This window comes from Plasmodium knowlesi (genome assembly GCF_000006355.2).
Source record: "Plasmodium knowlesi strain H genome assembly, chromosome: 12".
Taxonomy (NCBI): Eukaryota; Apicomplexa; class Aconoidasida; order Haemosporida; family Plasmodiidae; genus Plasmodium; species Plasmodium knowlesi.
The window spans coordinates 1,343,233-1,371,075 of record NC_011913.2 but is presented as its reverse complement, the minus strand read 5'-3'; the positions used below and the strand labels follow the sequence as shown (position 1 = coordinate 1,371,075).

At 37.5% G+C, this 27,843-nt stretch overlaps 7 protein-coding genes across 7 annotated transcripts; 3 read left to right on the top strand and 4 right to left on the bottom strand.

Annotated features, from left to right (window-relative positions):
* Positions 1 to 8: 8 nt before the first annotated feature.
* On the top strand, positions 9 to 2,544 carry PKNH_1230800 (E3 SUMO-protein ligase NSE2, putative; the record flags this gene model as incomplete). The annotated part of the gene is made up of 12 exons (XM_039114170.1): positions 9 to 38; positions 207 to 248; positions 370 to 505; positions 670 to 675; positions 849 to 914; positions 1,156 to 1,196; positions 1,389 to 1,513; positions 1,733 to 1,795; positions 1,892 to 1,926; positions 2,061 to 2,124; positions 2,286 to 2,350; positions 2,516 to 2,544. The coding sequence occupies 12 exons, from the start codon at positions 9 to 11 to the stop codon at positions 2,542 to 2,544; spliced, it is 702 nt and encodes a 233-aa protein (XP_038969819.1).
* A 1,854-nt stretch (positions 2,545 to 4,398) lies between these two features.
* PKNH_1230700 (transcriptional regulatory protein sir2b, putative) lies at positions 4,399 to 8,112 on the top strand (the record flags this gene model as incomplete). Its single annotated transcript, XM_002260323.1, has 1 exon — positions 4,399 to 8,112. One exon carries the CDS (start codon positions 4,399 to 4,401, stop codon positions 8,110 to 8,112), a length of 3,714 nt encoding a protein of 1,237 aa, XP_002260359.1.
* A 632-nt stretch (positions 8,113 to 8,744) lies between these two features.
* Positions 8,745 to 9,209, bottom strand: PKNH_1230600 (pre-mRNA-splicing factor CWF18, putative; the record flags this gene model as incomplete). Its single annotated transcript, XM_002260322.1, has 1 exon — positions 8,745 to 9,209. The coding sequence occupies one exon, from the start codon at positions 9,207 to 9,209 to the stop codon at positions 8,745 to 8,747; it is 465 nt and encodes a 154-aa protein (XP_002260358.1).
* Positions 9,210 to 10,503: 1,294 nt separating this feature from the next.
* On the bottom strand, positions 10,504 to 13,227 carry PKNH_1230500 (uncharacterized protein; the record flags this gene model as incomplete). Its single annotated transcript, XM_002260321.1, has 2 exons — positions 10,504 to 13,002; positions 13,141 to 13,227. The coding sequence occupies 2 exons, from the start codon at positions 13,225 to 13,227 to the stop codon at positions 10,504 to 10,506; spliced, it is 2,586 nt and encodes an 861-aa protein (XP_002260357.1).
* Positions 13,228 to 14,546: 1,319 nt separating this feature from the next.
* PKNH_1230400 (calcineurin subunit B, putative) lies at positions 14,547 to 15,986 on the bottom strand (the record flags this gene model as incomplete). The annotated part of the gene is made up of 6 exons (XM_002260320.1): positions 14,547 to 14,594; positions 14,742 to 14,822; positions 14,914 to 15,059; positions 15,256 to 15,340; positions 15,573 to 15,741; positions 15,982 to 15,986. The coding sequence occupies 6 exons, from the start codon at positions 15,984 to 15,986 to the stop codon at positions 14,547 to 14,549; spliced, it is 534 nt and encodes a 177-aa protein (XP_002260356.1).
* A 3,333-nt stretch (positions 15,987 to 19,319) lies between these two features.
* Positions 19,320 to 22,595, top strand: PKNH_1230300 (sortilin, putative; the record flags this gene model as incomplete). Its single annotated transcript, XM_002260319.1, has 4 exons — positions 19,320 to 21,636; positions 21,819 to 21,923; positions 22,086 to 22,192; positions 22,425 to 22,595. 4 exons carry the CDS (start codon positions 19,320 to 19,322, stop codon positions 22,593 to 22,595), a joined length of 2,700 nt encoding a protein of 899 aa, XP_002260355.1.
* A 1,683-nt stretch (positions 22,596 to 24,278) lies between these two features.
* PKNH_1230200 (ribosome biogenesis protein TSR1, putative) lies at positions 24,279 to 27,254 on the bottom strand (the record flags this gene model as incomplete). Its single annotated transcript, XM_002260318.1, has 1 exon — positions 24,279 to 27,254. The coding sequence occupies one exon, from the start codon at positions 27,252 to 27,254 to the stop codon at positions 24,279 to 24,281; it is 2,976 nt and encodes a 991-aa protein (XP_002260354.1).
* Positions 27,255 to 27,843: the final 589 nt, after the last annotated feature.

Sequence of the window (27,843 nt, the reverse complement as noted above, 5' to 3'; positions counted from 1 at the left end):
CGACTGTAATGTTCGAGCAAGGGGAATCCTCGAAGGAGGTAAAGAACTAGTGAAATAAAAAATATAATAATAATAATAATAAAACAGAGGACTGTAAGAATGTCCAATATTTTTGCATATATATCCACAGGTACACGTATACACTGTGTATATGTACACACGTGTGAGGTGGAAAATAACGTGACCCTCCTTACCGACCCCCGCAGGCGCAAAGCAAAAGCGGAGACCAATTGACTGAGGATGATCTCGTAAATAACAATAATAAGAAAAATCAAATTTGTGCTACTCTCCCGATTGTATACATATACACAGTTGTAGAGACAAACTATTCTGAACTATTCCCTGTACCTTCCATCCTCACACATGTAGATCCCAAGCTTCCAGGAAATCTGGGACAGCCTGAACAAATATGATGAGGAGTACACCCCGTCGAGTGAAATCCAGAAATATCACAGTTCTTTGCAGAAAAGCCTGTACAACATTCTATTTTCGATTAAATATTTTCGTAAGTTTAACAATGGGCATTAATATGCAAATGCGATTTTTCTTTTCTGTGATGTGTTAGCAATTTACACCATTTTAACCCCCTTTTAATCTCTGCTTATCCCATTTTCCCCCCCCTTTTTACATTTAAAAATCATACCCATGTGCATATGCCCCATCGTTCAGGGTCAGGTAAGTGCATTCTATAAATCGAGGAGAGACCAACCGTACGGGCTTCCTCCAATTGGAAGACAACTTTTACCAAATCCTTTTTTCTTTTCTGCTTCAACTTACCCGCATCTACTTTGATTTGTAAAAGAAGTTCGCATGACCACATTTCCTTTTTTTCATTTCCAAACATCCAGAGGAGTTAAATATTGATGCGCAATTTTTGAAGCTCGTGAACAGATATGTGAAGTTTAAATTGCAAGGTAGTTGAACATAAGACAGACTGTTGTAAAAGAGAAGGGGAAAAAAAAAAAAAAAAAAAAAAACAGAGTACAAACAAATCCCATTTTTACTCACATTCATAACCAAATTGGTGTATAGCAAAACGAAATACTGCGTAGTTCTGTATCCCTAACTGGTGCGTCCATCTTTGTTTCCATCCCTGCTATTAATAATTTAAATTTGTATGCCTCTTATTGTGGTACGTACTGTGCAAATGTTCAGGAAATCAAACGGACGAAAAGGATATATCCAGATTAGCAAGGGTACAAATGAGAATAAACGAAAGAAAAAAAAAAAAAAAAAAAAAAAACTACAAAAAGATCTCGTCCTCTTCTCATTTATGGCTCCGTAAAGAGCACTGTGTATCTGAATATTAAACAATTTGGTCCAATTCTCCATCCCCATGACACATCTGTTTTTTTTTTTTTTTTTTTTTTTTTTTTTACTTTCCTCAGTTTCACTTAAAGAATCAGAAAGACGATGATGAGGAGGACGAATTGCTCGTGGATGAAGAAGTTGGGGTTTTCCCCACCAAATGTCCCATATCACAAATGCCTTTTGAAAACCCAGTGACGCAACGGTAAGAATGTGCATTCTGCAAAGTCTCACCTTTTTATGTTCTAAAGTGTTCACCCCAGAGTCATTGTCTGTAGCATTGCTTATGATAAATATATTTTCATATCTAAGAGGCGCTTAACCGTGCAGATGAAGGGACCTATTAATGTTCCATTAAAATAATCAACGTTTTTTAAATGCCAAAATTGATTGCTTGATTTCTTTGTAACCATCCCTGTTTTAGGTTTAGCAAAAATAGAAGGGCATGTGTGCACACGTTTGAAAAAGCCTTCATACTCCGATTGATGTAAGTCGAATTTGTACAAGTGGGTAGAAGAAAGGGAGTGAATTGGGACTCATTCCAAATGTTTTATTATTATTATTTTTTTTTCTATTTTTTTAGGCAAAATAAAGACACGATCGAATGCCCCATAGCAGGTTTCTATATTCTCTTTCGTTTGTATATATTTCCGCATGTCATGTCAGCATGCAGTGTTCCTTTATAGCAAATTTTTTACTTGCCTCCTTCTTGTGTGTATCCAACCCGCATGTACAAACTTCTTCACTTTCAGCTTGCAAAAAGAAGGTCTACAAAAATAGCCTACACCCCGATTACGAATTTTTGCATCATGCAAGGTTTGTCACAAGCGCCTTGGCGCGTTCGCAAATTCTGAGTTGCATCAGAGTTGCGCACTTTTGACGTGCACCATGAAACGGTTTAAGATGTGCAGGTACAATTGTGTACATAATATATGCATATATGTGTGTTTGTGTGTACTTTTTCCCCACCTTTGCAGGTACAAAAAATTCCGAGACAACATTGCAGAGGCCAAGGAGTACTTCGTCAATCTAAGGAACGACGGTTCGGCAAAAGAAAGAAAAAATCGCAAAAAAAAAAAAAAAAAAAAAAAAAAAAAAGGCGTTCTACTTCTTCAGAGAGCCGGATGCATGCACATGTACCGCATTTTACGGAACGTATTTTATTTACCGGATTTTACCTGTTTCACTTTATTATTCCCGTTTTCAGAAAGCAAAGGTTTCGATTTTGTTGAGTAAGCCAAATTCAAACTCTGGAAGGAGCATAGAAGAACATTCTTTTCCAGTTCACTTATTACAATTTGAAATGTCCAAGTCGGTAGAGAATTATTTTTATTAAATTTTTTTTTTTTTTTTTTTTTTTGAATGCACCACACTTCCGTTACTTTGAGTAAGTACCCTTACAAGTACAACTGTTCTTTTTTGTGATGCGGTTATCCTGCTTTAATTTTGATAAGCGTTCCGTTCCTCATGACCTTGCGAAGGCACCATTGAAGTCGCATTCGTCCTTTTACCATTTGAAAAATAGACCAATGTGTACAAGGTTACGTGGGGATACATATATATATTTTTATTCATAGCAAAATTGCCTACATGTTTGGGGTGCAGACGATGAAGTTAGACCAATGTGCATACCATGTAGCATCCTCCTTAGGAAAAGAAACATGTTTATATGAAGCCATCTTTTTTTTTCTTTTTTTTTTTTTTTTTGTGTATTCCACATAGCCAAACGGAATTAGTGGCATACCATTCCGTATTACACCACATATATTTTTTGTTCGTATTTTTTCATATATCATAACAAGTGTCGGTGCTCATTTGGATGTTGAACTACGGACATCCAACTGAGCAAAGAGTTTGGGGTTCCCAATTTTGCTATTCCTTCGTTGTATATAAGGGGGGAGATAAAAAGCACCTTAAAATGGTCTCGGCATATTTATATATATATATATATATATATATATATATATATATATATATATTTGTGCCTAATTAATGATGATAATTTTGGGGTACACAGGTGCTACGTTTCTCATTTTGCTTTTTCCTTGGCCCAACATGGAAGCGGATGCACATGTGGGAGCACATTCGCCAAGTGCCAATCAACCGTATCAATGGGATGTAAACTGAGCAAGTTTCTCCTGCCTTTAGTTCCCTTTCGTATTACCCGCTTTGACCGTTTTAACTGGTTCGATATGAACACTGAGAAGTTTATTTTAAAAAAAAATTCTGCTACGTAAAATTGGAGTAGGGAAGATAAAATAATGAGCTAGTGTTTTATATAGCGCACGTAGGAACACTACGGATATATTTTTTTTTTCTTCTTTTTTGTCAAGCATCAATTTTCCTTTTTTTTTTTTTTCTGCATCATTGCTTGTGTACATTCTCCAATGGGGGCCGAAACGAATGGAGAAAATTTACCACCATATTGACTTCATCAAGTTTTTCATCAATTTACATGAGATTACCTCACACGAGGTGCACGAAAAGTATTACGAGCTGTGTAACCCGCCAGCCTAAAGCATGCCTAACACCATGGCATATCTGTTCGTGTAATTCTCAAAGGGTAGCACATAAACATTAAGTAGCGAGTTGGTGAAAAGAATACCTAAAGCTTAGAAAAGCTTTTTATTATTTTATTTTTTATTTTTTTCTTTTTTCTTTTTTTTTCTTTTTCTACCCTTGGCCCAACTAATATATAGTCTAAATTTGAGGAATCACAAGGAAGAAGTTCTCTTGATTAATTTCCACATTTTTGAGAAGAGCAATTCCATGGAACCAATTTCAGCAACACAGAGGCATACACAGAATATTTTTTGAACCATTTTCCCGGACAGCTACTTTGGTGAATATGGGACTGGTGAAATTTTCTCATCTAGGACTACCCCCCAGCGTAGAAGGGTAATTACAAAGACGATAGGTTTAAAAGTGCGAATTGCTTAACACCCAGTCGAACGCAAGATTTGACACGTATGTATTCCACTTCATTTGGCACATTAGCCATCCTAAACGCATGGTCCGTTTGCTCTTTTTTAAATCATCCTTACCGAGTCTGCGATTCCTTCTGCCCAATTTGAGCGCCTTCCCCCCAAAATGAGCTGCATGAACTATGCGCTGCGTTTGTCGAAAAACGAAAACAAAGGGCCACTAGGTGAAAAGGAATATTTTGAAGATTCTGAGGAAGAAAAAAGGAAGATAAAAGAACTAATTCAAAAAATAAGAACGAGTAAGCACATCGTGGTTCATGCTGGTGCCGGCATATCCACGAGCTCAGGGCTACAGGATTTTAGAGGCCCAACTGGAATTTGGACGAACGAATTCCTGAACGATGCGAGTCACAGAAGAAAGAAGCAACTGGGAAAGCGACGAAAAGGGGGGCACGAATCAAGCAAGGTGAAGGAAACCCAGGATGTAAAGATGCCTCATCCAAATGATAGCCAAAATGCGAAGACAAAGAAGATACGAAGAAGCTCACAAGGAAAATGTGAACTCTCGGATGACCCCTCCGAGCACAGCTCCGTTAGCAGAACGGAAAAGTCTCCATTCGATTTTGTCAAAATAGAGAGGCCTGAGAGTTTGTACGAAGACGACACGGTCCAATCACACTGGGAGGGAGAGGGTAATTTCCCAGAGTACCGTTCCAAGCATACAAGAGTAGCACATGGACAACGTCAAGATTATGCAAAATATCAAGAAAAGGAATATTTAAATGGTTACGAGGGAGAAGCACATGCCGAGGAAGAGAGGGAGTCCATTCGCACTGAGGGAGATAAACATTTTGTGAAGGAAAAAGAGAAAAGTGAAAATTCCGACATGACACTCGTGCGTAGCAATGTGCAAGGAAGTGAGGAAGGAGAAGGGGGGGAATTAAGCAGGCATGTGTGTGTAAAAAAAGAAAATGCAACTTCTACTTATGAGGGGGATACCACAAGCCTCGACCGAAACGGTAACAATGAACAGGGAAATTCCACAGGGGAAACAGAGAATCCTCTTTCAAATGAACACTATGTCATATTTGGAAACAGAAAAAAAAAAGTCATCGACCTTCATCTAGCCCTGCCAACCAAAACGCACATCATGATAAAGGAGCTAATGAAAAGGAACGTTATAAAATTTTTAATCACGCAAAATATAGATTCACTGCACTATAGATGTGGCACTAAATTTTCGAAAATTTCAGAAATACATGGAAATATATTCATCGAAAGGTGTGATTTCTGTGGTAGAAGATATTTGAGAGATTTTGTTATATCAACAATTAGTTTCCAACCCACGGGAGCGTTATGCTTTTTATGTTCCTTCCCTCCGATAGGTGTATGCACAGATGTTTTATTAGATTGGAATAATGCATACGAAGATTTCTTCCATTTAAATTCTATTAGACATTCTCAGATGGCTGATTTCCACTTTTGTCTGGGCTCCAGCTTTTACATTGTTCCAGCTAGCTATTATCCATCCAAAAAAAAATTTGCAAATGAAAACTCGTACAGCTGTTTGATTAATTATCAGAAGTCTTCCCTATCAAAGGAAGTCGACTTAAGTTTGCATTCTAATGTGAACAACATTTCCGATGTAATTATTAAAGAATTTTCTCTCGAACCTCTCTGCATTAGAAGCGCATTGATTGTTGTGGTCAGGTGCCAAATAATCCACTTTGATTTAATTTTCGACGAATTGATAACGGTGAAAAATGTCATCCAGGATGGCGACTATGTAGACTTCCCGAAGGGGGAAATATCCAGCCATTCGTCATTCCCGATTGTCAAAACGGATGAGAATTCTTCGTTGGAGGAATATCCCTGTAGTCAAACGAACCAAGGTAGGGGGAAAGATAATTCAACTTATGATGGGGTGAAGCAGTTAAAGGAGGATAGAAATTCGTCCACATGTGTGTCTCCACATTTTTCCACACATCAGACTGATTCTGACGGGTATGCAGAAAAGCCACATAGTGAAAAGAATCCATTGAAGGTACAGATCTTCCTAATCAAATGCTCGATGATTAAGAACGTGAATATAAACGAACCAGTTGATGAAGCACACAAATTAGGAGTAACCTTGATAGATAAGACTAAAGGCATTTGGCTAGTAAGGACAAATTTTTGCTGTGTATTAGAAATCGAATTATGGTATAAGTCCTTTGTTTTGCTAAAATTAAATTATGATGAAAACTGCCCCTTCGTGGAGCTAAATGCTTGGAGTGTAGACGTAGCATATACATATGGTGATGACATTGATGATGTGGACTATGTCAACAGCAGGGGTACTCCTAAAAGCAGAAATTTCGATTTGCACAAAAATAAGTATGTGGATAGCACCACTCCTGACACGTGCAGTACCAAAAAGGGTGTATACATAAAGGAAAATCTCCACAGTGAGCCTAACCACATGGATGGCAATCTTTCAAACCACCATAGAGACCGTAATGAACGTCCTGACGCAGAACAGTCGTTGCCTATTTCAGAAATTTTGCCCGAACATGTTTATGTGGGTTATAATCCAAACAATATTCATTCGCAGTCTGGGGTTGAGCAGCTAGCTATTTTAACGAATGCAAGCAAGCTATCCAAACATAGCAGCTACGAGCGCTTCGAACTTCCCAACGCTCTTAAATTGCTCTACAATTTGTTCTGCTTAGTAAACAAAACTGAAAGGGCAGACGAAACAGAAAATGAAAGGAAAAACAAATACTTCAAAAGGGAAAAAACACCCAATGAAGACACACTAGAGACATTTGTAAAAAACATGCATTCGCCAGAAAATATCAATTTATACACAACCGACTTTATAAAGTCTTTTACACCGAAGGAGAGTATTTCGTACCGGAGCCATTACACCTTCAGGGAAAGGAAAAAAAGAAACCTAAGTGACTTCAATTTGTGCTCCTCCTCTGATGAAAACAAGGAAAAAAAAATGTTTGTTTTTTATAACTTATACATGAAGGAAAGCAGCCATATATATAATATCGTAATTCAGAGAGATATAATTCGAAAACGCGTTTGGGATTTTTCGCTACATAGTAGTTACTCTCCAAGAATAAACTCAAAAGGGGACCTTGGCGATTACTCAGCAAGAGAAGAAATACATGAAGCGAGCAAAATTAATGATGACCATTTTGTAAGAAGTACCAGAAAAATTGAAAGTGATCCTTTACACGAGATGCACCACGTAGAAATAGCATCCTTAGAGAATTGCAAAAATTGTGATGAACACGAAAACGTAGATGAGGACAGCTATCACAAAGACAATGTCTCACTCAGTCAAGGGAGTGAACCCATCATAAGTAATAATCCAAAAGAAAATTTGGAAGTGCCTCCGACGGAGGAGGTACCGAAGAATTATAACATTGCCGCGATGGAACAATCAAGGGATGATTCGAATACAAGTGGTTTTGAAGAGAAGGTTTCTAAACCAGATAAAGCCAGAGAGAATTACTTGCAGGAAGAGGAAAATGACGCGTGCAGCACAAAAAAAAAGTCAGCTTATTTTAACCACCGTTCTTCGGAACTATTGTTCTATCCAGTTATGCTTATAAATAGCAAACACCAACTTGGTGAATTGGTGTCGAAAGTACCCAAGTATATCAAACCCCAGAGGAGGTACACTCCTTACAGGAAGCTCAGCAGGGATAGAGAAAACTCCAATACACTTCAGAGATGTAGAAGTGAAATTTGGCAAGAGAAATATAACGAGATGGTTTGCGATATGGAACAAGAGCACACTGTCGATTTTGTTCTCCTTCGGGAGGTATGCTACTTCCCTCTGTGGCTTCTGAATTATGTAAACGACTTGTTTGAGTGCCTATGAGGGGGGGTGCGCACCGCAGGCGAGTAGTCCGTATCATTTTTTTTTTGGCCCATTTTTGTGTCTACATTGCTAGGCTTTTCCGTAAACGCTGGGTGAACACTCCGTTTGTCCGTTTTCTCCTTTTTTTTTTTTTTTTTTTTTTTATGTTCCAAAGATAACTTCAATTTGTCAGTAATTTATGTTTGTTGAACGCCCGTCCATGTTTTCTACGCGCTTGTCGTGCTATACTGCGCTCCCCTTTGAAGCCATCGCGCCCATAAAAAAAAAACGTGTCGAGCGCAAATATTGCACATGTGATAGTTACAGCCCCGCGTTTGCGTGGCCAAATAAAAGTCATTTGTTCATATTATCACAACGTGTATACATTGGGAAAAACCCCGATACGTGCTAAGCACAATACTCGGCACGTTTTTACTCGTCACAAAAAAAAAAAAAAGAAAAAAAAGAGGAAATGCAATATATGCATTTCGTGATACGAAATAAAGCAATGCCAAATATGAATGGCATACACATGGGGGAAAGGTCAAGGCATATGCAGCGCACAATCTGGAACATACGCATGTATCACCAGTGGTAATATATAAGTCGTCTAAATTGGAAGACGATTTAAAATTAAAAACAAATGAAACCCCTCAATCGGAGTCATCCATGATATCCAATTTGTCCATGGCCTGCTGTAAAAGGTGACCATAATTGGAGTCATTTCCATTTTGATTAAAATTTAACGTGTTGGAATTTTCCATGTTCTGGTCCTGCTCCTCATTTTGATTGTTATCGTTAAGGGCGTCTTCTTGTGTACTATTTTTACCTTCATTTATTTTCCTTTTAATTAGCTCGATTATAGCTTTATCCGTTTTTTTCGATAACACATTTAATTTCTTTTGCAAATCTCTCTTCAAATCAGCATTGATATTTTTCGCATCAATTCGGTCGAGAACATTCCCTTGAAATGCATTTTTCACCTGTTCCTCGAATTCCTCATTTAATTTCGCTTCCAATTCTTCCGTATCTGGACAAGGCACGCAGGATTTCTTCAGCTCCTTGTTCACAGGAATGTAGTTGTAGAATTTTAAATCTCTGTAGTCCTTTGCCCCCATTTTCCGTTCGCCAATCAGCCTGTATGTGTCAGCATTTATGCGTGACCGTGTTTTCGTCAGCCTGTTTACGTTACAAAAAAACAGGTATGCCCCTCTTTTTCCCTTTTGTGGTCTCCTTCTGCGTTACCTCACATATTCTCTTCGCTTCCCTCGTCACTTTACTAAAAAAGAAGAAATCGCGTTGCACAAATAGGCCACTTAAAATTGTTTTTCAAACATGTACATTCATCCGTACTCTTGCAAATGTATGTACTCCCACTGAAACTATGACAGAAGTTTTTTTTATTTTGGCATGCAATAACGGAGGAAATTCACCAAATTATTAACGCTCCACTTTGGAAGGCGCCCCCCGCCATTTTTGCCTCATCCTCCATGCCCCGTTTTAAATAACTCCTAATCGCATGGATAAGTTCACCGACAAGATATCCTTCCCCAGATATATTAATTCCACATTTTTCCATAAAAATTAAGTGAAGAAGTTTCTATGCCCCCTTTTTTTGTGCGAGCCGTAATTTTTGATGCAAGGTGGGGTTCCAATTTTGTTCACTTAAAGTGCGCTCAGAAAGGGAGAAGTACAGAAGTGCAATTGGGGCCCTCCCCCCGTTGCCTCAGATCATTTGTATGTGCATTTACCTAGCTACTCACTGGTTGCCTCGTAAATGTAGCAAATCGCGTTCACAAGAGGTGGTACAATTCGAAGGGGGTGAACGCTCCTCAGTTGGAGAAATCATCAAGTGCACGAAAAAAAAAAAAAGGAACAACGCAGACATATTAGGTGTTAACCCCGACCACCGAGTGAAGCATAAAGTATATGCCCGTCTGGGGCTACTCCGCATAAACGGATTTTTTTTCTAAAGCCCATTGTGCTTCCTTCATGCTAAACGTTTCACCTGTTGTGCATTAATTTGATAAAAAAAAAAAAAGAGACATTGTGTAAATGCACGCCAATACAGTTTTCACGGATTCAAATAGAGGGTAGGAACAACCGTGGAAGAAACACCCTTGCATGGACTACTCATGTGAATGAGGACCTCTTCAAACGAATTAACGATTTTCATCAATCGCCTGCACAAGCATCCCCCTGCAGTGAACAACAGCAAAAATGATCCGAAAAAAAAAAATTTAACAGTCGTGCCACGCTGAGGAAAAAGTTATACATAATGATGGAACTAAAGACAAATCGCTATTTTAGCAATTTTTAAAAGGGTACAAACAAAAGGATCAAACGGAAGGGAAAAAAAAAAAAAAAAAAAAAAAAACTCCATTTTCACGGTGCTCAACGTAAGCTGCCAAATCATTTGTGAAGGAACAAAAGCTGCACTGACTGCATTACGGTATTGGTGTCAGTGGATATTTGAAGTGTTTTACTGTCTGAGATGCTAATATCAGAGGTAACTTTAGTATATTGCTTAGGCTTTAAAAACATATTACTTATGTAAACATCTCCATTAACTGTGATGGAATTTAGTTCTTGTCTGCCGGTTGGAGAACCTATTTCGATGGCCATGTAGTATGTTCCTTCATGCGGTAAATCAATTGACCATGTATTAGAGGTATCACAAGGTTGGTTGTTATTTTTGCATTCCAAAGGAAGGAAAGAAATTCCCGCATGTGAGGGGTCCTTATCCAAATTTTCTGATTCCACTGGGGTGGGTAATTTCCCCCACCCATATTTGAAAAATCCATACTGATCCTTTTTCAGTCCATTATCAATTAACCAATTTAACGGTTTGGATGACGTGTTATTATTTTTGCTGCTAAAAAATACGTTAATTTCGCGTTGATTTTTTTGTTCATTTGGTTGCTCATTTTGGGGGTCTATACAAGGGATACCATAGAAGGCAACGTTTCCACCACTCTGCCGTTTGGGATCGCTCACTTTGGATATGACCACCTTGGCGCTTTTCGCCTTTATTGGGGTATTCAGCTTGTAGTGGTGGTGTCCCGGGGAAATGGCAAAAACTTCAGGCGTTTTAATATTTGGAAAATACACAGTCAGTTCTGTGATTTGATTCTCCAGAGAGGACAGAGTTCTAAAAGTGAAGGAGTGAATGTCTATCTCGTATTTGAAGTTCACACTTAGGTATTGCCCTAATGATTTATCAGCTGCCGTTTTCCACGTTTCGTACTCCTTGTCCTGGTTATTTCCACTGAACCCACCATTGCAGTCAAATTTGGCTGACTCATATGATGAGGCATAACAAGAATTAAAGAGTCCAGAATTTGGAAATGAAACTGTCTGGATATATCCCCTACAACTATTGGAGGAGTGCAATTCACGTGGCTCCAAAAATATTAAAAAGGGAGTCGGTTTGAGCAAATTTATGAAGACATCTCCGCTGGAATATTCAGAAGAGTAAATTTTATATGTGCTCTGCTCCGAAGCATTTGTCGCGTTTTCTTCTTCCACTTGATAAATTGATAAAGTGTCCTTCGTCCTTTCGAATGCTCTCTTCGTTACATCATTCAGTGGAATTTCCTTCACTTCCTTTGGTAAGGCTAAAAAGACGACGCTATGAGTGTTAACCCTAAAATGTACACTGCTTATAGTATGATTGTCCAGAGTAGAACGTATGCATTTAGATTTTTCAAAAATGGATGGAATGTCAGCCACTACAAATTTGGTCGTGTCCATAAAAGCGTGCATTCCATTCTGCAGAAATGTTATTTCGTATTCTTCTCCCCTCAGCTGACTAAGTCGTAATGGAGATGTCACATTTCCTTGAAAAAAATAATTATTTGGAATAATTTCCTCCAGTATGTTATCGGATTTCCACGAAAGCATTATGTGCACCATATCGGGGTTTTCATATTTGATAGTACTGAGGTGGAAATATTCTACACGAAATTTATATTTCTTTCCTCCAAGTAGTCCCAACACTTCGGAACTGGCTTTATTCACCTTGGCATTTATTTTACCGATGGGAAGAATAGGTATGGGTCTCATTTCTTCAGAATCCTCTTCCTTAGGATAAGGCATGCTATCTACAATGATGGGGGAGTCGTCTAAAAATATTCTCACCCCACAGTCATGTTCGACGCTAATGATGTAATTCCCTGTTTGCGGAATTTTTAAATATCCATCCCACCTTACGGAAAAATGCTGGTATGGAATATTCTCTACTGGAATACCAGTGTCCCACACAAAATTTATATACTTGTCTCTTTGTATGGAGACAGGGTATCCTGAGAAATAAGCATTATCATAATAGCTTCCAATTAATCCATCTGCTTTCTCTTCAATACTGTAGGCTTTTAATATTGAACAATTTTTTTTATCCTCCAGGAAGGGTTTCCTATTCTTCTCTACCTCATCTGATAGTTCATACATTTTTTTTTCAGAGTCACCGATGGACGATGCCTGAAGCAGCAATTTATTTATGTTTCTACTGGAGTTTTTAGCTATGTCATTAATTTCCTCAAATTTTTTTTTCACCATTTCGGAGGTGCTTCCACATATTTCTTCATACTTCTCATATATGCCTTCCAATTTGTTTTTTTCCATTTCCAGTTTTGTCACAGCACTGTTCAGTTCATTCGACTTTGCTAAATAGAACGTTCTCGCTTTTGACCTGACAACATCGTAGTTTATTACTCCTTTGCAGTAATCCCAATCTCTATTCCCTTTCCCTACCAACTGCACTTCCACGTAACACCACTCTCTGCCCGTTATTCCGTTTGGATCCGTTGCCTTGGTGCAATCCGTGTATGTCTGATCGTCTTGCACAAATGCTGCAGCGCACAGGCGCCCGTCGACTGTTTTTCTGTGCTGCTGGCGGTACTCCGTCAGTTTCTGCAAAGTGTGTGTAGAAGTACGAAGAATTGTATATACGTATTTGTCTGTTGGATTGGTGAAGGGTCACCATTCCGAAGGGGCGTTCACAGAAATATTCAAACTCTTTAACGTTGACATTTTCCCTCTCATGGTTACCTTCAAATTCTCCTTGTCATAGTTTTGGGAATAGCACTGGCCTAGGATAAGCACCAAAGTGAGAAACGCGAAGTGAAAAAATTCCATGGTATCCCCTGTGTCTTTTTCAAAATTTGGACAACCAAATAATTCGAAAATTTCTCGACAAAATTGTTGGAAAACGTGGGTTGACAAATGAACTCCCTATACAACACGCGGGAAAATTAAATTGTTATTTGGTCAGACAAATGCCTCAATGTGTGAATTGAAGCGGGAAATTAAAGTTGCAGGATGCTGACTGCTAAGAAGAAAAATGAGACATTCCTACAAACACATGTAGGTGCAAGCCTGTATTCATGTATGTATGTATATATATATACATATGACTGAAGAATAATCTATACAACAACGTCAGAGGTGAATAACGCGTAAAATAACACTGATTTGCAATAAGGATGATAACCATTCGAGCGAAGAATGGGGATGTTATGGCCTCTTCCGCGTATCGCACTTTTTTTTTTTTTTTCAAACTTCATGAAGTGACAATCGGTCAGGAGTTTTTTTTTTTTTTTTTTTTTTTTTTTTTTAACACCTTCAACTTGAACTTTTCGTTTGCACACTTTTCATGAGCTTAGGAATTGCGCATAAAGGACAGTGTCGATACTTGTGCAAGCCCACAGTGTGTAACCTACTTAGACCGTTCCCTTCTCATTCGTATATTTATATGTGTAAGAACATATGAATGAGTACTTTCCAGCCTTCTATTCACCCACATGGAGATAACCAGTTGCCTTTGCCAACATATAGTTGTAACTTGAAACGGTGCTGTTCCCCAAAAAAATAATATCCACATCGGACAATAAATAACTTACAAAGATTCAGAGAAGACAAGGGAAACATCGGAAATACGCACTGTGGCAAAGTTCGACCAAGCATTTGCTGCAATACTCAACAACAACGTTCGTACGAATTATTCACATATCTGTAGATGGTCCAATCGGTTACCTTGAAATCAGCGTGCTAGCTTCTACATACGAAACTTCTCCACGTGAACATTTTTTAATTTGTAATTGTTTTCGCTTTGTCTAAATTTGTCAAAATTTGTGTGCACTTAAAAATGGTAAAACGAAATGGCGCATTCAAAAAAAAAAAGGGAAAAACAAACAAATGGCTATTAATAAAAATTTATATTGTAAAGGTTAAATAGTAAAAAAAAAAAAAAAAAAAAAAAAAAAAAAAAAAAAAAACGTGAGAAGAGAGGTGACTTTATACACACATAAATATGTATGCACAGTAATGTTGTTACCGTATGTGCAGATAAGTCAATACGAGACTAAATAGAAGAGGTAAATATACATATGAGGGGAGAAACATGCGCAAAATAGGTATACACATTTGGCGGTGCACAGATGGGCTATATTTACAAACTACAGATCTAGCTTCAATTTGTTCCCAACGTCCATGTGGGATATCATCTGCAAGGAGAGGGTGGGAGGGGTAACATAAAGTCTATTACGTGCACACAAATATATACGAATTCCTATTTTTGACTAAAAAAGACAGCATGGACATGCTCGTAAATCAATCAGAGTGTAAAAGTGCATGTCAACAATGAAAGGTACATCTTTAAATTCTTCGAAGGAAATCATCCCATCTCCATCCTTATCGGCCTGTATAATGGTTCGGTCGACCAATTGCTGCAACTGAGGGAAGGGAAAAAAACAACAGTGAATTATCAACGAGACAGAAATCAAGGAATGGAAAATTTTTCAAAAGGTGGACAACCAATTTTACCTGTATATCATTTAGGTTATTCCCTACCATCATCTTCATAACGGTAAACAGCTCCCCGTTGGATATCATTCCATCCTTATTTATGTCGTATATATCAAAGGCAAATTTCTTCTTCTGAAAATCATCCGTGCTCGAGGCTAGCTTGGCTAGAAGAAGGGACAGAAGGAGAGGTGAATAGAAGGGGTAAAATTAAAAAAGGATATGTGTAAGGGTGTACAAAACGACTATGCCAGTGAATCAGAACAAATTAAAACAACGCGGATGAGCTGTGTTCTCAGCTGCACAGTGTGCATGATAATTAATCGCCCTCCAAAAGGGCCCTCCTTATCGTCCATCTTTTACTTATGCCAACTAAGAATTCCACAAAAGAAACTTTTCCATCCGAGTTGGAATCAAAGATTGATATGACTCTTTTAACTAGTGGGTTCTAAAAGGTATGAACAAGTTGTAATTCATTAGTAGACACATTTGAGGAAGGGGGAGGGAGAAAAAAAATATACTGTGCTCCTACGGATAGGATGGTCTAGTGTACACCTAGGACCATATCCGTGTAACACAAAATATAGCAAAACGATTTTATAAAAATAAAATAATAATAAAATCTCTCCTTTTTCAGTTTCAAAAATGTCTTTTTTTTTTTTTTTTTTTTTTTATTTTACATCGCTTATTTCAGGAACGTCAAATAATTCATTTGGATCTAGTTGTCCATTTTTATTTGTGTCAAGTTCAACAAATCTTTTGTACATTTTTTTTATATCCACTTCGCTAAAATTAGCTGCTTGTAACAAATCCTTTTGGTCTTTCTCTGATAATATTGCTTGTGTGTTTCTGCGTCGGAGTGGTAACAACGGAGTACAGAAAAAAAGAGGGACGCATATTACATGTCCTGATATATTTACTTTTTTTTTTTTTTTTTTTTTTTTTTTTTTTTTTTTTACACAAATGTATGTACTGATAAATATCACGAGATATTTTCAACTTGTATCTTGCAATAATGCACAATGAGTCTATCGAAGGACGCACATCAACGCGCGGATCGCTTGTGTCCATTCGACCATTTTCGCCTACCCCATTTTTCCTCTTCTACGAACTCATAGCATAAAATGAAACGGAGTTAAATCAGCGGAAGTCGAAGCGTTCCTTGCTTTGTGCTTATCTTGGTGGTTATGAAAAATGCGTACGTGGAAAGGACGCCTGTAAATACTCACATATATCTGTATGTATGTACGCCTGTTATTAAGCGTACGAACATGTCCCACCTCTGTCCAAAAAAAAAAAAACTGCTACGAGGGCGTCACAAAAAATATAAATATAACCATAAACATTCTCGTTATTTTCCCCTTACAATTATGCGCAAAAAGTCTTTATAAATAAGTCGCAAAGGAGATGTTCCTTTTTCCACTATGCTTTGTACATTTGCTCATGCGTTTTCTTTTTTCTTTTTTCTTTTTTTTTTTTTCCGTTATAATTTACAAAGCAGAAATGGCACCAAAAGCATATAAAAATAAATTTTCTAAAATATAAGTACAGAAGTGACCTTAGGGGCAAAGTACAAGCATTAACTCAATTTGCAAACAATTAATAATTTTACAAACACACATCTCACATACGTTAAGAGCAGAGGATATGTGTAATGTACAGCAGGAATTTTCCTCAATGAATAAAATAGACTTATCGCATTTTTACAAAAGTGGAAATAATGCTGTAATTTTTAAAGGCTGCTAAGAATTTTACTCCCCCCCCTTAAAAATTCCCTTTTAAAAAAAAAAAAATGCGTTATTTGCGAGCACAGGCTGCAAAATAAAATTGTCATAAAAAGGGGGGGGGATGTGTATCGCTTTGGGCGTAGCATATACGTGTCGAGGTAATTCTGACAAAAGGGTTTAAAAAAAAAGGCAATAAAAAGGCGCTAAAGCTAAAATGCAATGCCATTAAATCCGAAGTGTGCGCCAATAACACCGCAGCGCAAAAGTCAGCCAAATCGCAAAAAAAGTGTCAAATACCTTAAATTGACAAAAACAAGGTGTACTAAAAATAGCCACTTATAAAGAGGGAAGCTCTGTTTATGCTTTTTCCGCAAAATGTGCACGCGCGCTGAAAATGTTACTGCCCGTTTATGCACACTCAGCAGGAAAGGAGGAAAGGAAAATGAGGAATTTTATTGAAAGGGTGTAATTAAACAGAGGGTGAAGGAACCGAACTTCGAAAATTATGTGGCGAGTAAGCGTTCTCAAATGTGAAACCGTTATTCACGCGAAAGAGCGCGGAAAAATAAACACGTAAAAGGGAGAACGAATTTCACGTACAAAAGGGGGGGGAAAATGAACATGAAAAGGCGAAACTATGCACATATAGAAGAAAAAAAAAAAAAAGATGAACATTGAGAGGCATTTTATTTTCGTCAAAATTTATACCACAAGGGGAAAACAACATAAGACAATCCCACACAAAAGAAAGCAAAATCTTCAAATCGTTTAATTTGTAGACTTCATTTTATCTGAACATCATCTACCCATAAAATTAACACGCGTGTGTGTGTGTGTGTGTGTGGAAAAATATATATACATACACCTACGTCCGTGTGTTTTCGGCTCACATAAGCTTCATATGCGCCGCTGCATATGCGCATTTTTGCAGTAAAAATAAAAGTTCAAATGGGCATATTGAAACAGGAGGGTCTCCGAAAGCATGTAGTCATAAGACAATGCTACCAGATAATTTAAATATTCTTCTAAATGTGAATTATCATTGCCACACAACTACATATTGCGAATAGGGGTATATAAATATGCATACACAGGTATGCTTATGCACGGAAGGATTAACAAAACATACCGAAATACACACACAGTTCTACAAAATTCGCCCATAAAGTTGTGCATGTGGGAACCTCCCAATGATGTATGTTTTTATGGGAAAATGGAACATTGACTCATCCCCCCTTTTTTCCCTTAAGCAGCGCAACACCCAACTTGCACCGGATATTCAAACCTTCTCTATTTCTTGACCTCATCCAGAGCGAAATATTTACACCCTCAGTACAAGGCATGAAAAAGAAAAGAAAAAAGGGAAAAAAATGCAACACGTACATATCATTGTAACAATTTCGGTGAGCATGTAGATGGTTTCACTTATGCATACATTTCACTGTGGACGCTTCCTCTTAACTGCCTAATCGGTATCCTTATTGGTACTATTTTGTTTGTGCGCTACATTTTCGGAAAAGCACACGAACATACTTTAAGCGGTGAAGGTTGATGTGCTTCTTCCTTACATTGTGGTGTATTTAAAAAAAAAAAAAAACGAACGAACGAACAAATAGGTGAATAAAAGTTACCTACTCAGTCTAGCCTTTGCCTAAACGAAATGTATCCCCTCTAAATGGATAAATGAAATTTACAAGTTTTCTATCCTCCCCTCCCCCCCTTTCCAAAACTTATTTTGTTCACCACTAGCGACATTTTTAACGAATGCCTTGTGACTGCTATGAGGACATTGATCGTACGCATTACTTTATGTGCACAAATTCACAGATGTTCCGGCATACATATATACATAGGGGCATATGCATAATTATACATTTGTGTTATGCATACAACTTATGAACACCTTCTTAGGAACAACCTTCTCTGATGCTACAGCAGTAGAAACATTTTTATTTCACACTACTCGCATCGCATTTTTTTGCTCTCACCTTTTTTCCGCCGAAACGAGCAACTACACAGATATGTCCCTTTTCTGTGTATACGTATTATATGCTATATTGTAAAATAAAAAAAAATTAAAAAAAAAAAAAAAAAAAAAAAAAAGGGCAGTGTTTTGTGCCATATATAAGAACTATATTTTAAAAATTAACTCAGCATTTGTGAAACATTTTTTTTTTTTTTTTTTTTTACTTAAGAGGAAGAAATGAAAAAAACGTAGATTTAATTTTATTTCGTAGTTTTTTCCTCTTTTTTTTATGTTAATGTTTGAATTTAAGAGAAATGTTTAAGGCTTGTGCGTGTACGTGAGGGTTATACGTCCGCAGGTATACGTGAACACTCATATTCATTCGTGTAAACGCATATGCTAAGGCGTTTCCGTTTTTCGCACGGAAGCTCCATGCCCTGTACGTTAACTGGATAGAGGGCTTATCGAGAAAGTGTTAAGCGGCAAAGGGATTAGAATAAGGGGCTAAGCAATAGCAGCTGAGGGATAACGGCTAAGCAATAACCGTGTAAGCACTGAACGGGCTAAAACGAACGACAGAACGCAGCTCGGTCATCACACGCGAAACGACCCAATGGGCATATGTGAACTCAAGGAAGCAGACTAAACACACACTGCTCGCTTGTCAGAAAAGCGCCATTTCGCCTTCGCGCGCCCTCCCAACGCATACCTCTACCCGCACACAGAACTTAAGGATGAAAAAGAAGGTAGAAAGGAAGGTACCACGATTTAAGTGCCACAACCAGTCAGATGAAAGAAAAACTCAAACCGCCTCTTACAAGCATGCAGATGGAAATAAAGAGAGAAATAAAAGTAAACATATCAGGAGAGCTCTGCTCTTCTTCAACTTTTTATTCCTTTTTTTTTCATTAACTGATTTTGCACAATGCCAAGTGGCCAAGAAGAAAGTTTCCGTGAGTGAAATAAATTTCGACAGTGCTGTGGAGGATGTCCAATGGTGTGGCAACAATCACATGACTGTTCTGGTGAAAACAGTCAAGGGAAGACTGTACAGAAGTGCAGATGGAGGGAAAATTTGGACCAACATTACGAGCAGTTTGTCCGAAAATCCAGTTAATAAAAATGAGCCAGCAAATCATACGAATGAGGTAACCACCGTAGATCTCATCATGGTGAATCCTATAAATAAAAATATAGTTCTAATTATTGGTAATAATAAAAATCATTTCGTATCGGAAGATTCCGGAGAATCATTTCGAATAGTAAATTATAAAAATAAAATAAACTTTTGGCAATTCCATAGTACCAAGACACACTGGGCATTGGTATCCTCTTGGACCTCAGCTTGTTACTCTACGGATGAGAAAAGCGGAGAGTGTATGCAAACCTTATCGGTGACAAAAGATCTAGGAAGAACTTTCCAGCTTATGGATATTTATGTGGTTCAGTTTAATTGGGGAGATAAAGACACCCATTCAGAAGATACAGTTTATTATACGAGACATAAAAATCGAAATGGACACCAACAGAGATTCAGTGGATGGTCAAAAGATGTCGACTTTGTAAAAACAGACAATTTTGGAAAAAACGTAGATGTGTTAGTTAAACAAGGAAATAAATTTTTAATTTCCAATGGGTATATATTTGTGGCTAGACTGAATGATGTGATCAAGCAAACTGTAAACATGATGGTTTCAACAGATGGAGGGAAAACGTTTAATAAAGCTAACTTGCCAGAAAATATACATGAAAAATCCTACACCGTTTTGGACACCTCCGAAGGTGCTATCATGCTGCATGTGAATCATGGAACATCATCAGATAGAATCAACACAGGAAATGTATATATATCGGATGCATCTGGTCTGAATTATACTCTTTCTCTTCCAAACAATATTAGAACTTCATCAGGGGAATGTGAATTTGATCGAATATTAAGTCTGGACGGAGTGTACATTGCCAATTTTCTCGACGAAAACGATGATATAAAAGATGAAGATTTGCGATTTCGCAATTTTAATGCACAACTGGAAGAAGATATTAGTCCATTTCAGACAAACACAGAGAAGAGGAAAAAACAAGCAGCAAAGGGAAAAAACGAAGATCTCGTCAGGACAGTAATTTCTTTTAATAAAGGTGGTCACTGGTCTTATTTGAAAGCACCCAAAGTTGATAGTAGAGGAAATAAATATGACTGTGGTGATAACTGCTTCCTTCACCTACATGGTATAACAAACTATCATCAGTATGCCCCTTTTTACTCCATCGAAAATGCCGTTGGAATAATTATGGGAACTGGTAATGTAGGTAGCCATTTAAGGTACGAAAGTGATGAGGTGAATACTTTCCTGTCAAGAGATGGTGGAGTCACTTGGATGGAAGCACATAAAGGCCCATATATTTATGAATATGGAGATCATGGTGGATTGATAGTTATGGCTGATGATTTGCGCAAAACTAATCAAATTGTTTTCAGTTGGAATGAAGGACAGAGTTGGTTCGATTTCGAATTAGGGCAATTTTCCATCGAAGTTGATAATATTGTAGCGGAGCCCAATTCTTCTTCCGTTGAATTTTTGGTATATGGAACAAGAAACGATGTCGGGGTTCTTTACCATTTAGATTTTAATGCACTCGGTCAACCTTTATGTAAAGGGTTATGGGCAGCTGATTCTGTGTCTTCAGATTATGAAACATGGTCACCTACCAGTGGATCCTTTTCAGACAAATGTATATTAGGAAGGAAAATTACCTACACAAGAAGAAAGCAAACATCTGAATGCTTTAATGGAAAAGACTTAAAAAGAACTGTTGATAAAAAGGCCTGTGAATGTACACCAGAAGATTACGAATGTGAAACTGGGTTTACAAGAAAAGTTGGAAGTTATGAATGTAAGCCAAACGATCCCACACTCACCATCGAAGGTTGTACTAGCAGTTCTTATTTTTATGCGAATGCGTATAGAAAGGTGCCTGGAGATATATGTGTTAATGGTTGGGTCCCCGAGAAGGTCCCTGTGCCTTGTCCCGCGCACGCACCATTTAATAGAAGTAAGTGGAAAATGATGGACGATATTTTTTTTTTTTTTGTACATCGCTTCTTCGTGAGGTGTTCCATCAAAGGATGTGCCTTATTTATCAGCAACGGTAGTGGTAATTGTATTCATACGGTTTTTGTTCCATGAGTTGTCCTATCATTCCATTTCATCCCATTCTTTTCTTCCTTCCTGCAGGCGCCAAGTCCATCCTGTTCATACTTTTCATTTTGGGCTTGATCATGCTCATAGTGACGTATCTCTGCCGAAACCCGAAATTTAAGCACCTCTTTTATAACTATGGTAATTACCGAATTAGCGAACATGCTGAGGAAAGGTTTCGTCAACCTCTGCATTCGCGCACCTTGCGAATATTTTAGAATATATTATGGAACATTTTTGAGAATGCCTTTTCCGAATTTTTTTGTGCACTTGCTTCATGGCGCCTCCCCTCCCCTCGTGCAGGCTTCGACACCTTTGAGCATGTGAAGTACTCGGTCATTAAGACAAAAAGAGGCAACGTAAACACCAACGTGTTTGAGCCAGAAATGGAGTTCATAGATGCGGAGCAGGTACGAATCACCAGCTGAGTAGCGTTTCTCACCGCATGTCTTATATATGCTCGATTTCTTCTACCATGATGAATGCACTGCACGTAAGGGGCAAAAGGCCTTTCTTCATGGGCACCCTATCTGTGGACAATCCCCCTCTCCCCTCTACGGACCGCACGCTACCATATTGAAACCATGAATGTTCTGTTACTGAGAGTCTTCCCCCCCTTTTTTTTTTAAACAATACCTGCAGGATGACAATGAAGAAGATGTACCCACACTTTTGTCCTATTCTAACGACAGGAACAGAACGCGAAACAGTGATTTCAAGTTAACGAGAAATCGTTCCAATCAAAATAATTATTTAACATCAAGAAATGTTTCTCCTCCCCAAAAGTACCCGGAAAATATTGAACTCTTATGAGGAAATTCTTCATAGCGTACTAGTAGTCGCAGCAGAGGAGGTCTTGTGACATGAGTTCCCCTGTACATAGGGAAAGTGTGTGCATTTAGGGGAGGTTATTTTGTGCACGTGTACACGTGTGTGAGGGTATATGCGTGTCGTTTTTTAAGAATGCCTAGCTTCCCAGTGCGCAAAAAAAAAAAAAAAAAAAAAAAAAAAAAAAAAGGAAACGGTAACAGTGACATTGGCGGATATAGTTACAGTGACGGTGATAATAATAGTAAAGGAAGGAGAACTGTACAGTAATTAATTTTTAATGCGTGTTCTTACGATTTTTATTGTTATTCCTATTGTTATTGTAATTGCCACTGTTGTGCTACCATTATTGCTTCTGTTAATATTATTAGTGTATTTTTACCTTTTTTATTTGTTAGTAAAACCTCTTTTAATGGTTCCCATAATGTGTGTTTTCGCCTTTATTAATTCCCTTTCTCAAGCGCCCTGCTTTTCCCTTTCACTCTCCTCTACGTGTAAAAAAATATTCATTATCAACATTCTTTTTTTTACATATCATAGCATGTTGTTATTATTAATGGTGAAAGATTTGCCATACTGAATGAATATTCGTTTTTTATCCATTCATTGTCTATGTAGGTCATTTTTTTTTTTTCTTTTTTTTTTTCAATTTATATAATGTGGAAGAGAAGTTGTTTTTGAGTAATAGTTTTACTACAAAATTGTTATCCTTTGTACACTGATATCGCGCACACATGTATTAGTGTATATATGTGCGCGCGTGTGTGCGCATATGTATTCATACTTACACCGACGTTTAGCATATGCCTACATTTACATGTGTACCCCTTTGTTTTTTTGTTTTACCATCATTACTATGCTCAAAAAAAAAAAAAAAAAAAAAAAAAACTTAACTTTTAGCTATTAAAAAAAAAAAAGGAAAAAAAAAAAATAGATAGGTAGACTTTTTCCAAATGAACCCTTCAAAAATGAAAATATCCCCCCAACATTTTCCATCCTTCCATTAAAGTTTAAGAACATTTCTGCAAACAGGACTTTCCTCCAATACATGTGTATGCTGGGTAAAGTTGCAAAACGTACCATTGGCATAGACATAAAAAAACATCTAATTGAACATGTTTTCCCTTATTTTAGTTCTTTTGTGTTAAGAAAAAAAAAAAAAATTAAATTAACTTAAAAAAAGAGTTATTAATACTATTGTACAATATACAAACGAAACAGAAAAATGTTACAACAGCATGAACGTTTTTGGATAAAAAATTTTTTTTTTTTTTTTTTTTCCTTTTACGTTCAAACCACCTGTGTAATAATTTCTTCATGATAGAAGGGGAGTAGTAAAAGGTGGAAAACGTTTTCACACCTTTTCCAATCCTCTTTTTAAAAGCATTTTTCTCTTTTTAAAAGAGTATTACAAATTGTGCAAACTTTGTGACAAACTGTAAAATGCCGCTTTTTTTTCCGGTTTACTTGAACTTAACAATTATAATAATGAATCGCCCACTTGTGCGTTAATTTTCTTACATGTACGATCGCGCCTGAATGAATATTCGCCTATCCACATCAAAAAAACGAATTTAGCACGCAGAGCGCTCAGCTGCAAATGACTGTTTTGTTGGAGATGGAAGCATAAAGCCCATTTTAATTTACCATTTGAATTTATCATTTGCGTTACATTTCACACCCCTTCAGCTTGCGCTGCACGGGCTTATCATCGGGGCCCAGGTGAGGGTCGCCGCCCCACGTGGGGGGAAACCACACCGGATAAACTCGTTTGTACAAAAAGATAAAAACCTTATCGTGCTGTTTTAAAACGTTACTAAAGAGGCATTTCATTTTCCCATGGGTACCCAAAGATTCCAGTATTTTTCCAGTCAATCCAAATTTTGTGTGTAACTGGGCAGGTTTAAAATAATTTATGTCCTCCGGCCTATAAAACATGTTTCGAATGACTGCTTTCTTTTTATGAATTTTAAAAATATCTCCACACAGACTTATTCTCTTCATAATTATCCTCTTGCAGTCACAACTGACAACCTTTCCATGTGCAACAATGACAGGGGTGGTATTCACACTATCGCCACCGTAATTCGTATACGCATCACCACAAGTGTGCATATCATTAGGTTCCTCTCCATTGTAGTGGAAACCTTCCGAATGTATCGTATTACCCCAATTCTGCTCGATTAATCCCATTTCGGATTTACCCGCCTGTGCTGATAAAGAGTATGTGTTTATGTTTCCATTCCCCCAGGAAGTAATCTTCTTTATCAAAAAAACGGGGGCATTTGTTACTGTTGTGAAACCAAAAATAGAAGCTACATATTTCTTTCCGTGCTTCAAATGCTTCTCATATTTCCCCTTGGATTGTATCCCCTTAATAATTTGTTCACTAAAAATAGGGCAACCTATAAAATGCCTAAATCCGCACACAATTTCGAACACCTCCTTTGACTCCACCTTCTCTGAATAAGATGTCATTCGTTCGACCTCCATATTGACAACAGTTACCTTTCGTTCATATGGCAACAAACTTGAAACGACAATTGGCAGGTTCTTCTTTTTTATGTCATTTATTAAGTGCAGCAACTTACCATCATTTTTTATAACAAATAAGCAGTAAGCATCGGTTATAGTAAATTCTCCCCTTATAATTTTGGAGTTTTCCACGAACTTTTTTTTTGAATATTTACTTAAATTTTCGTAATTTTCATAATCATACACACGTGAATATGCCAGTGGTAAATCTTCATACACGTCTATGTAGGACGACTTGAAGCTCTGCAGAATTCTGTACTTTCTAAATCTTTCCTTTGCGCTTATATTTTTGCACAGGTATACGTGGTCGGAATTGTTCGAGTCCCTTTCAATATCGTCGTCATTTATGGCACTGCTCGCCGCGCCATTGGTGGGGATATTTCCCTCTTCGCCCTCCATGTCCATATCCACGTCCAAGTCGTCTTCACTCTCCTCAGCCGAACTACTTGCCGATGATTCCTCCCCGTTTTTTAAATGACTCTCCTTGCTCCTAACCGTGTTATTACTTTCTAGAAAATATTTCCTCGCGTTCAATGTTTCATTCCTGTTGTATGAACATATAAAGTCTTCTCCTACCTCATGCTTCTCGTTGGACACATATGTCCAGGAATGGTTCGAATTGCCCCTTCCGTCTGTGCCTCCCTGCGTATTATTGCTATTCATATTGGTAGAACTTCCGTACAGCACATTGAAGGTATTCGGCTGCTCTACGCAGGTCGCTCCGTTACTACCGCTCTGAAGCCATCCCTTTTGGTTACTACTCCCGTTGGATAATGCATTGTCCAAATTAAATTTATATACAAGATCACCTCCCTCACAGGAATGATCATCCCTTATGTTTGGTCCTCTCCCGGTGGTCACCTCCCCATTGCTACTATCCATAAGTGTCATTAAATTATCGCACTGTAGGCGCTGCTCCTCCTCGATGTATGGACGTACACATACTAAGTCATCCTCCTCATTCATGTTATACCTATTTTCACATTTTTGAATTGGCAAAAAGTTATAGTCAATGTTGTTACAGTTATAGTAAAAATTCCTGTCGGGGTTCGTTTGCCTGGTTAGAATATCACTTAAAAAATTAGAATTTATTCCTTCACTTTGGTTCCTTTGGCTCAAGCCATTTATCTGTTTTTCCGTTTTTTCATCACCATTATTTCTCTTCGATGTCATCACATCTATGACATATATATCATCAATGTAATAATCACCGGCGCTTGTTATGTGTATAGGGTTATTGGTATTAAACCCTGCTCCTTTGACAAAACCCTTTAAATATATGGAGTCCGTTTCCTCATTATACGCATAAGAATTAACCATCATGTAACCTCTTCCCTCCCTATAAGAAACGTTTCGTATTTTCATATTCATAATTTCGCTGTACAGTTTGTAAAAATCACCATTGCTGCTTAAGTGGTCAGTGCTACCACCATTACTACCGTTGATGAAAAAGATTTTATCATGTTGAGTAAATTCTGAATTAAAATATCTAGTCACAAATTTTTGAGAATATTTACTGCTTTCGTCTGTGTTATAACCCACCCCGATGACGGAAGGAACACCTTGTATTTTTAGAAGCGACAAAAGGTTGTAACCCAATTCGTCGAACGAAGAATTTTCAATTGATCCATCCTTAAATATACACAAGACAATGTCCGCACATTTTGTTCCATCTATAATTCCGTAAATGTCTCTGGGAATATCATAAATTACAAGGGATCTTTTTTTTTTTTTTTCTGCGTGTACTGTATATATATCATACAAATTTATGGTGTCTGTTATGATATTATCTCCATTTTTTTCACAGAGATATTTTATAAATTCTTTCTTGAATGATAATACATCAGCGTCTTCGTGGAACCCTAACAGGCAGATGTTTAAGCAATTATAAAAAGGTATATACTTTGATTTTTCCTCCAGTTCACTCTTTATGTTGTTCACTTTGCTACTATGGGACTGAAATGCCCGATGTAAGATACTACTGTATTTTTGTATTAAATTTTTTTTTTTCTTCTTTTGCAAATTTTTCGCACTCTTATTATTCTTCTTATGGTTCTTTAACTTTTTGAAATGCTTATTCTGCTGCTTCAAATGCGACCTGTGCTTCATTGTTTAGTTTATTATATTTAAATATGGTGATAGGTGATAATGTTTTTTCGTTTTGTTTTCTTTTTTTGTTTTCTTTTTGTTTTTTTCTGCCTCTTCTGGCCTTTTTGCTCCTTTTCCCAAGGTTTAGCGCGCTGGGAATTACCAACCCACGAAAAGCGGAAAAGGCACAACGGGAAGAATTGGGAAGACGATAATTTCGCTACGGTCTTACATATGGGCCACGCGATATTATACATATATGTAGGCACAGTTGCCTCCGTTCGTGTGTTTTATATCGCTTGTTGTATTTTTTTCTGGCTAAACTTTTGGTAGCAGAGCAACCTAAGCAAAAAAAAAGGGAAGCTTCTTCACTAACGTTCAAAGAAAAATGGGCGCAGAATCCATACGTAAAAAAAGCCTCCCAAACTGATCATCTCAAGGAACGTAAAATGAACAAATAAGGAAAATACTCTCCTTAAAATGGTATATTAATAAGTCGCCCCTTGGTACCTTTACCCATACGTACGCACGTAAACGTCTGTTCCCTTTTCATATTACATACGACGTGCGAGTTACATAGTGAACAGGTAGATGACATAAAAACTTAAAA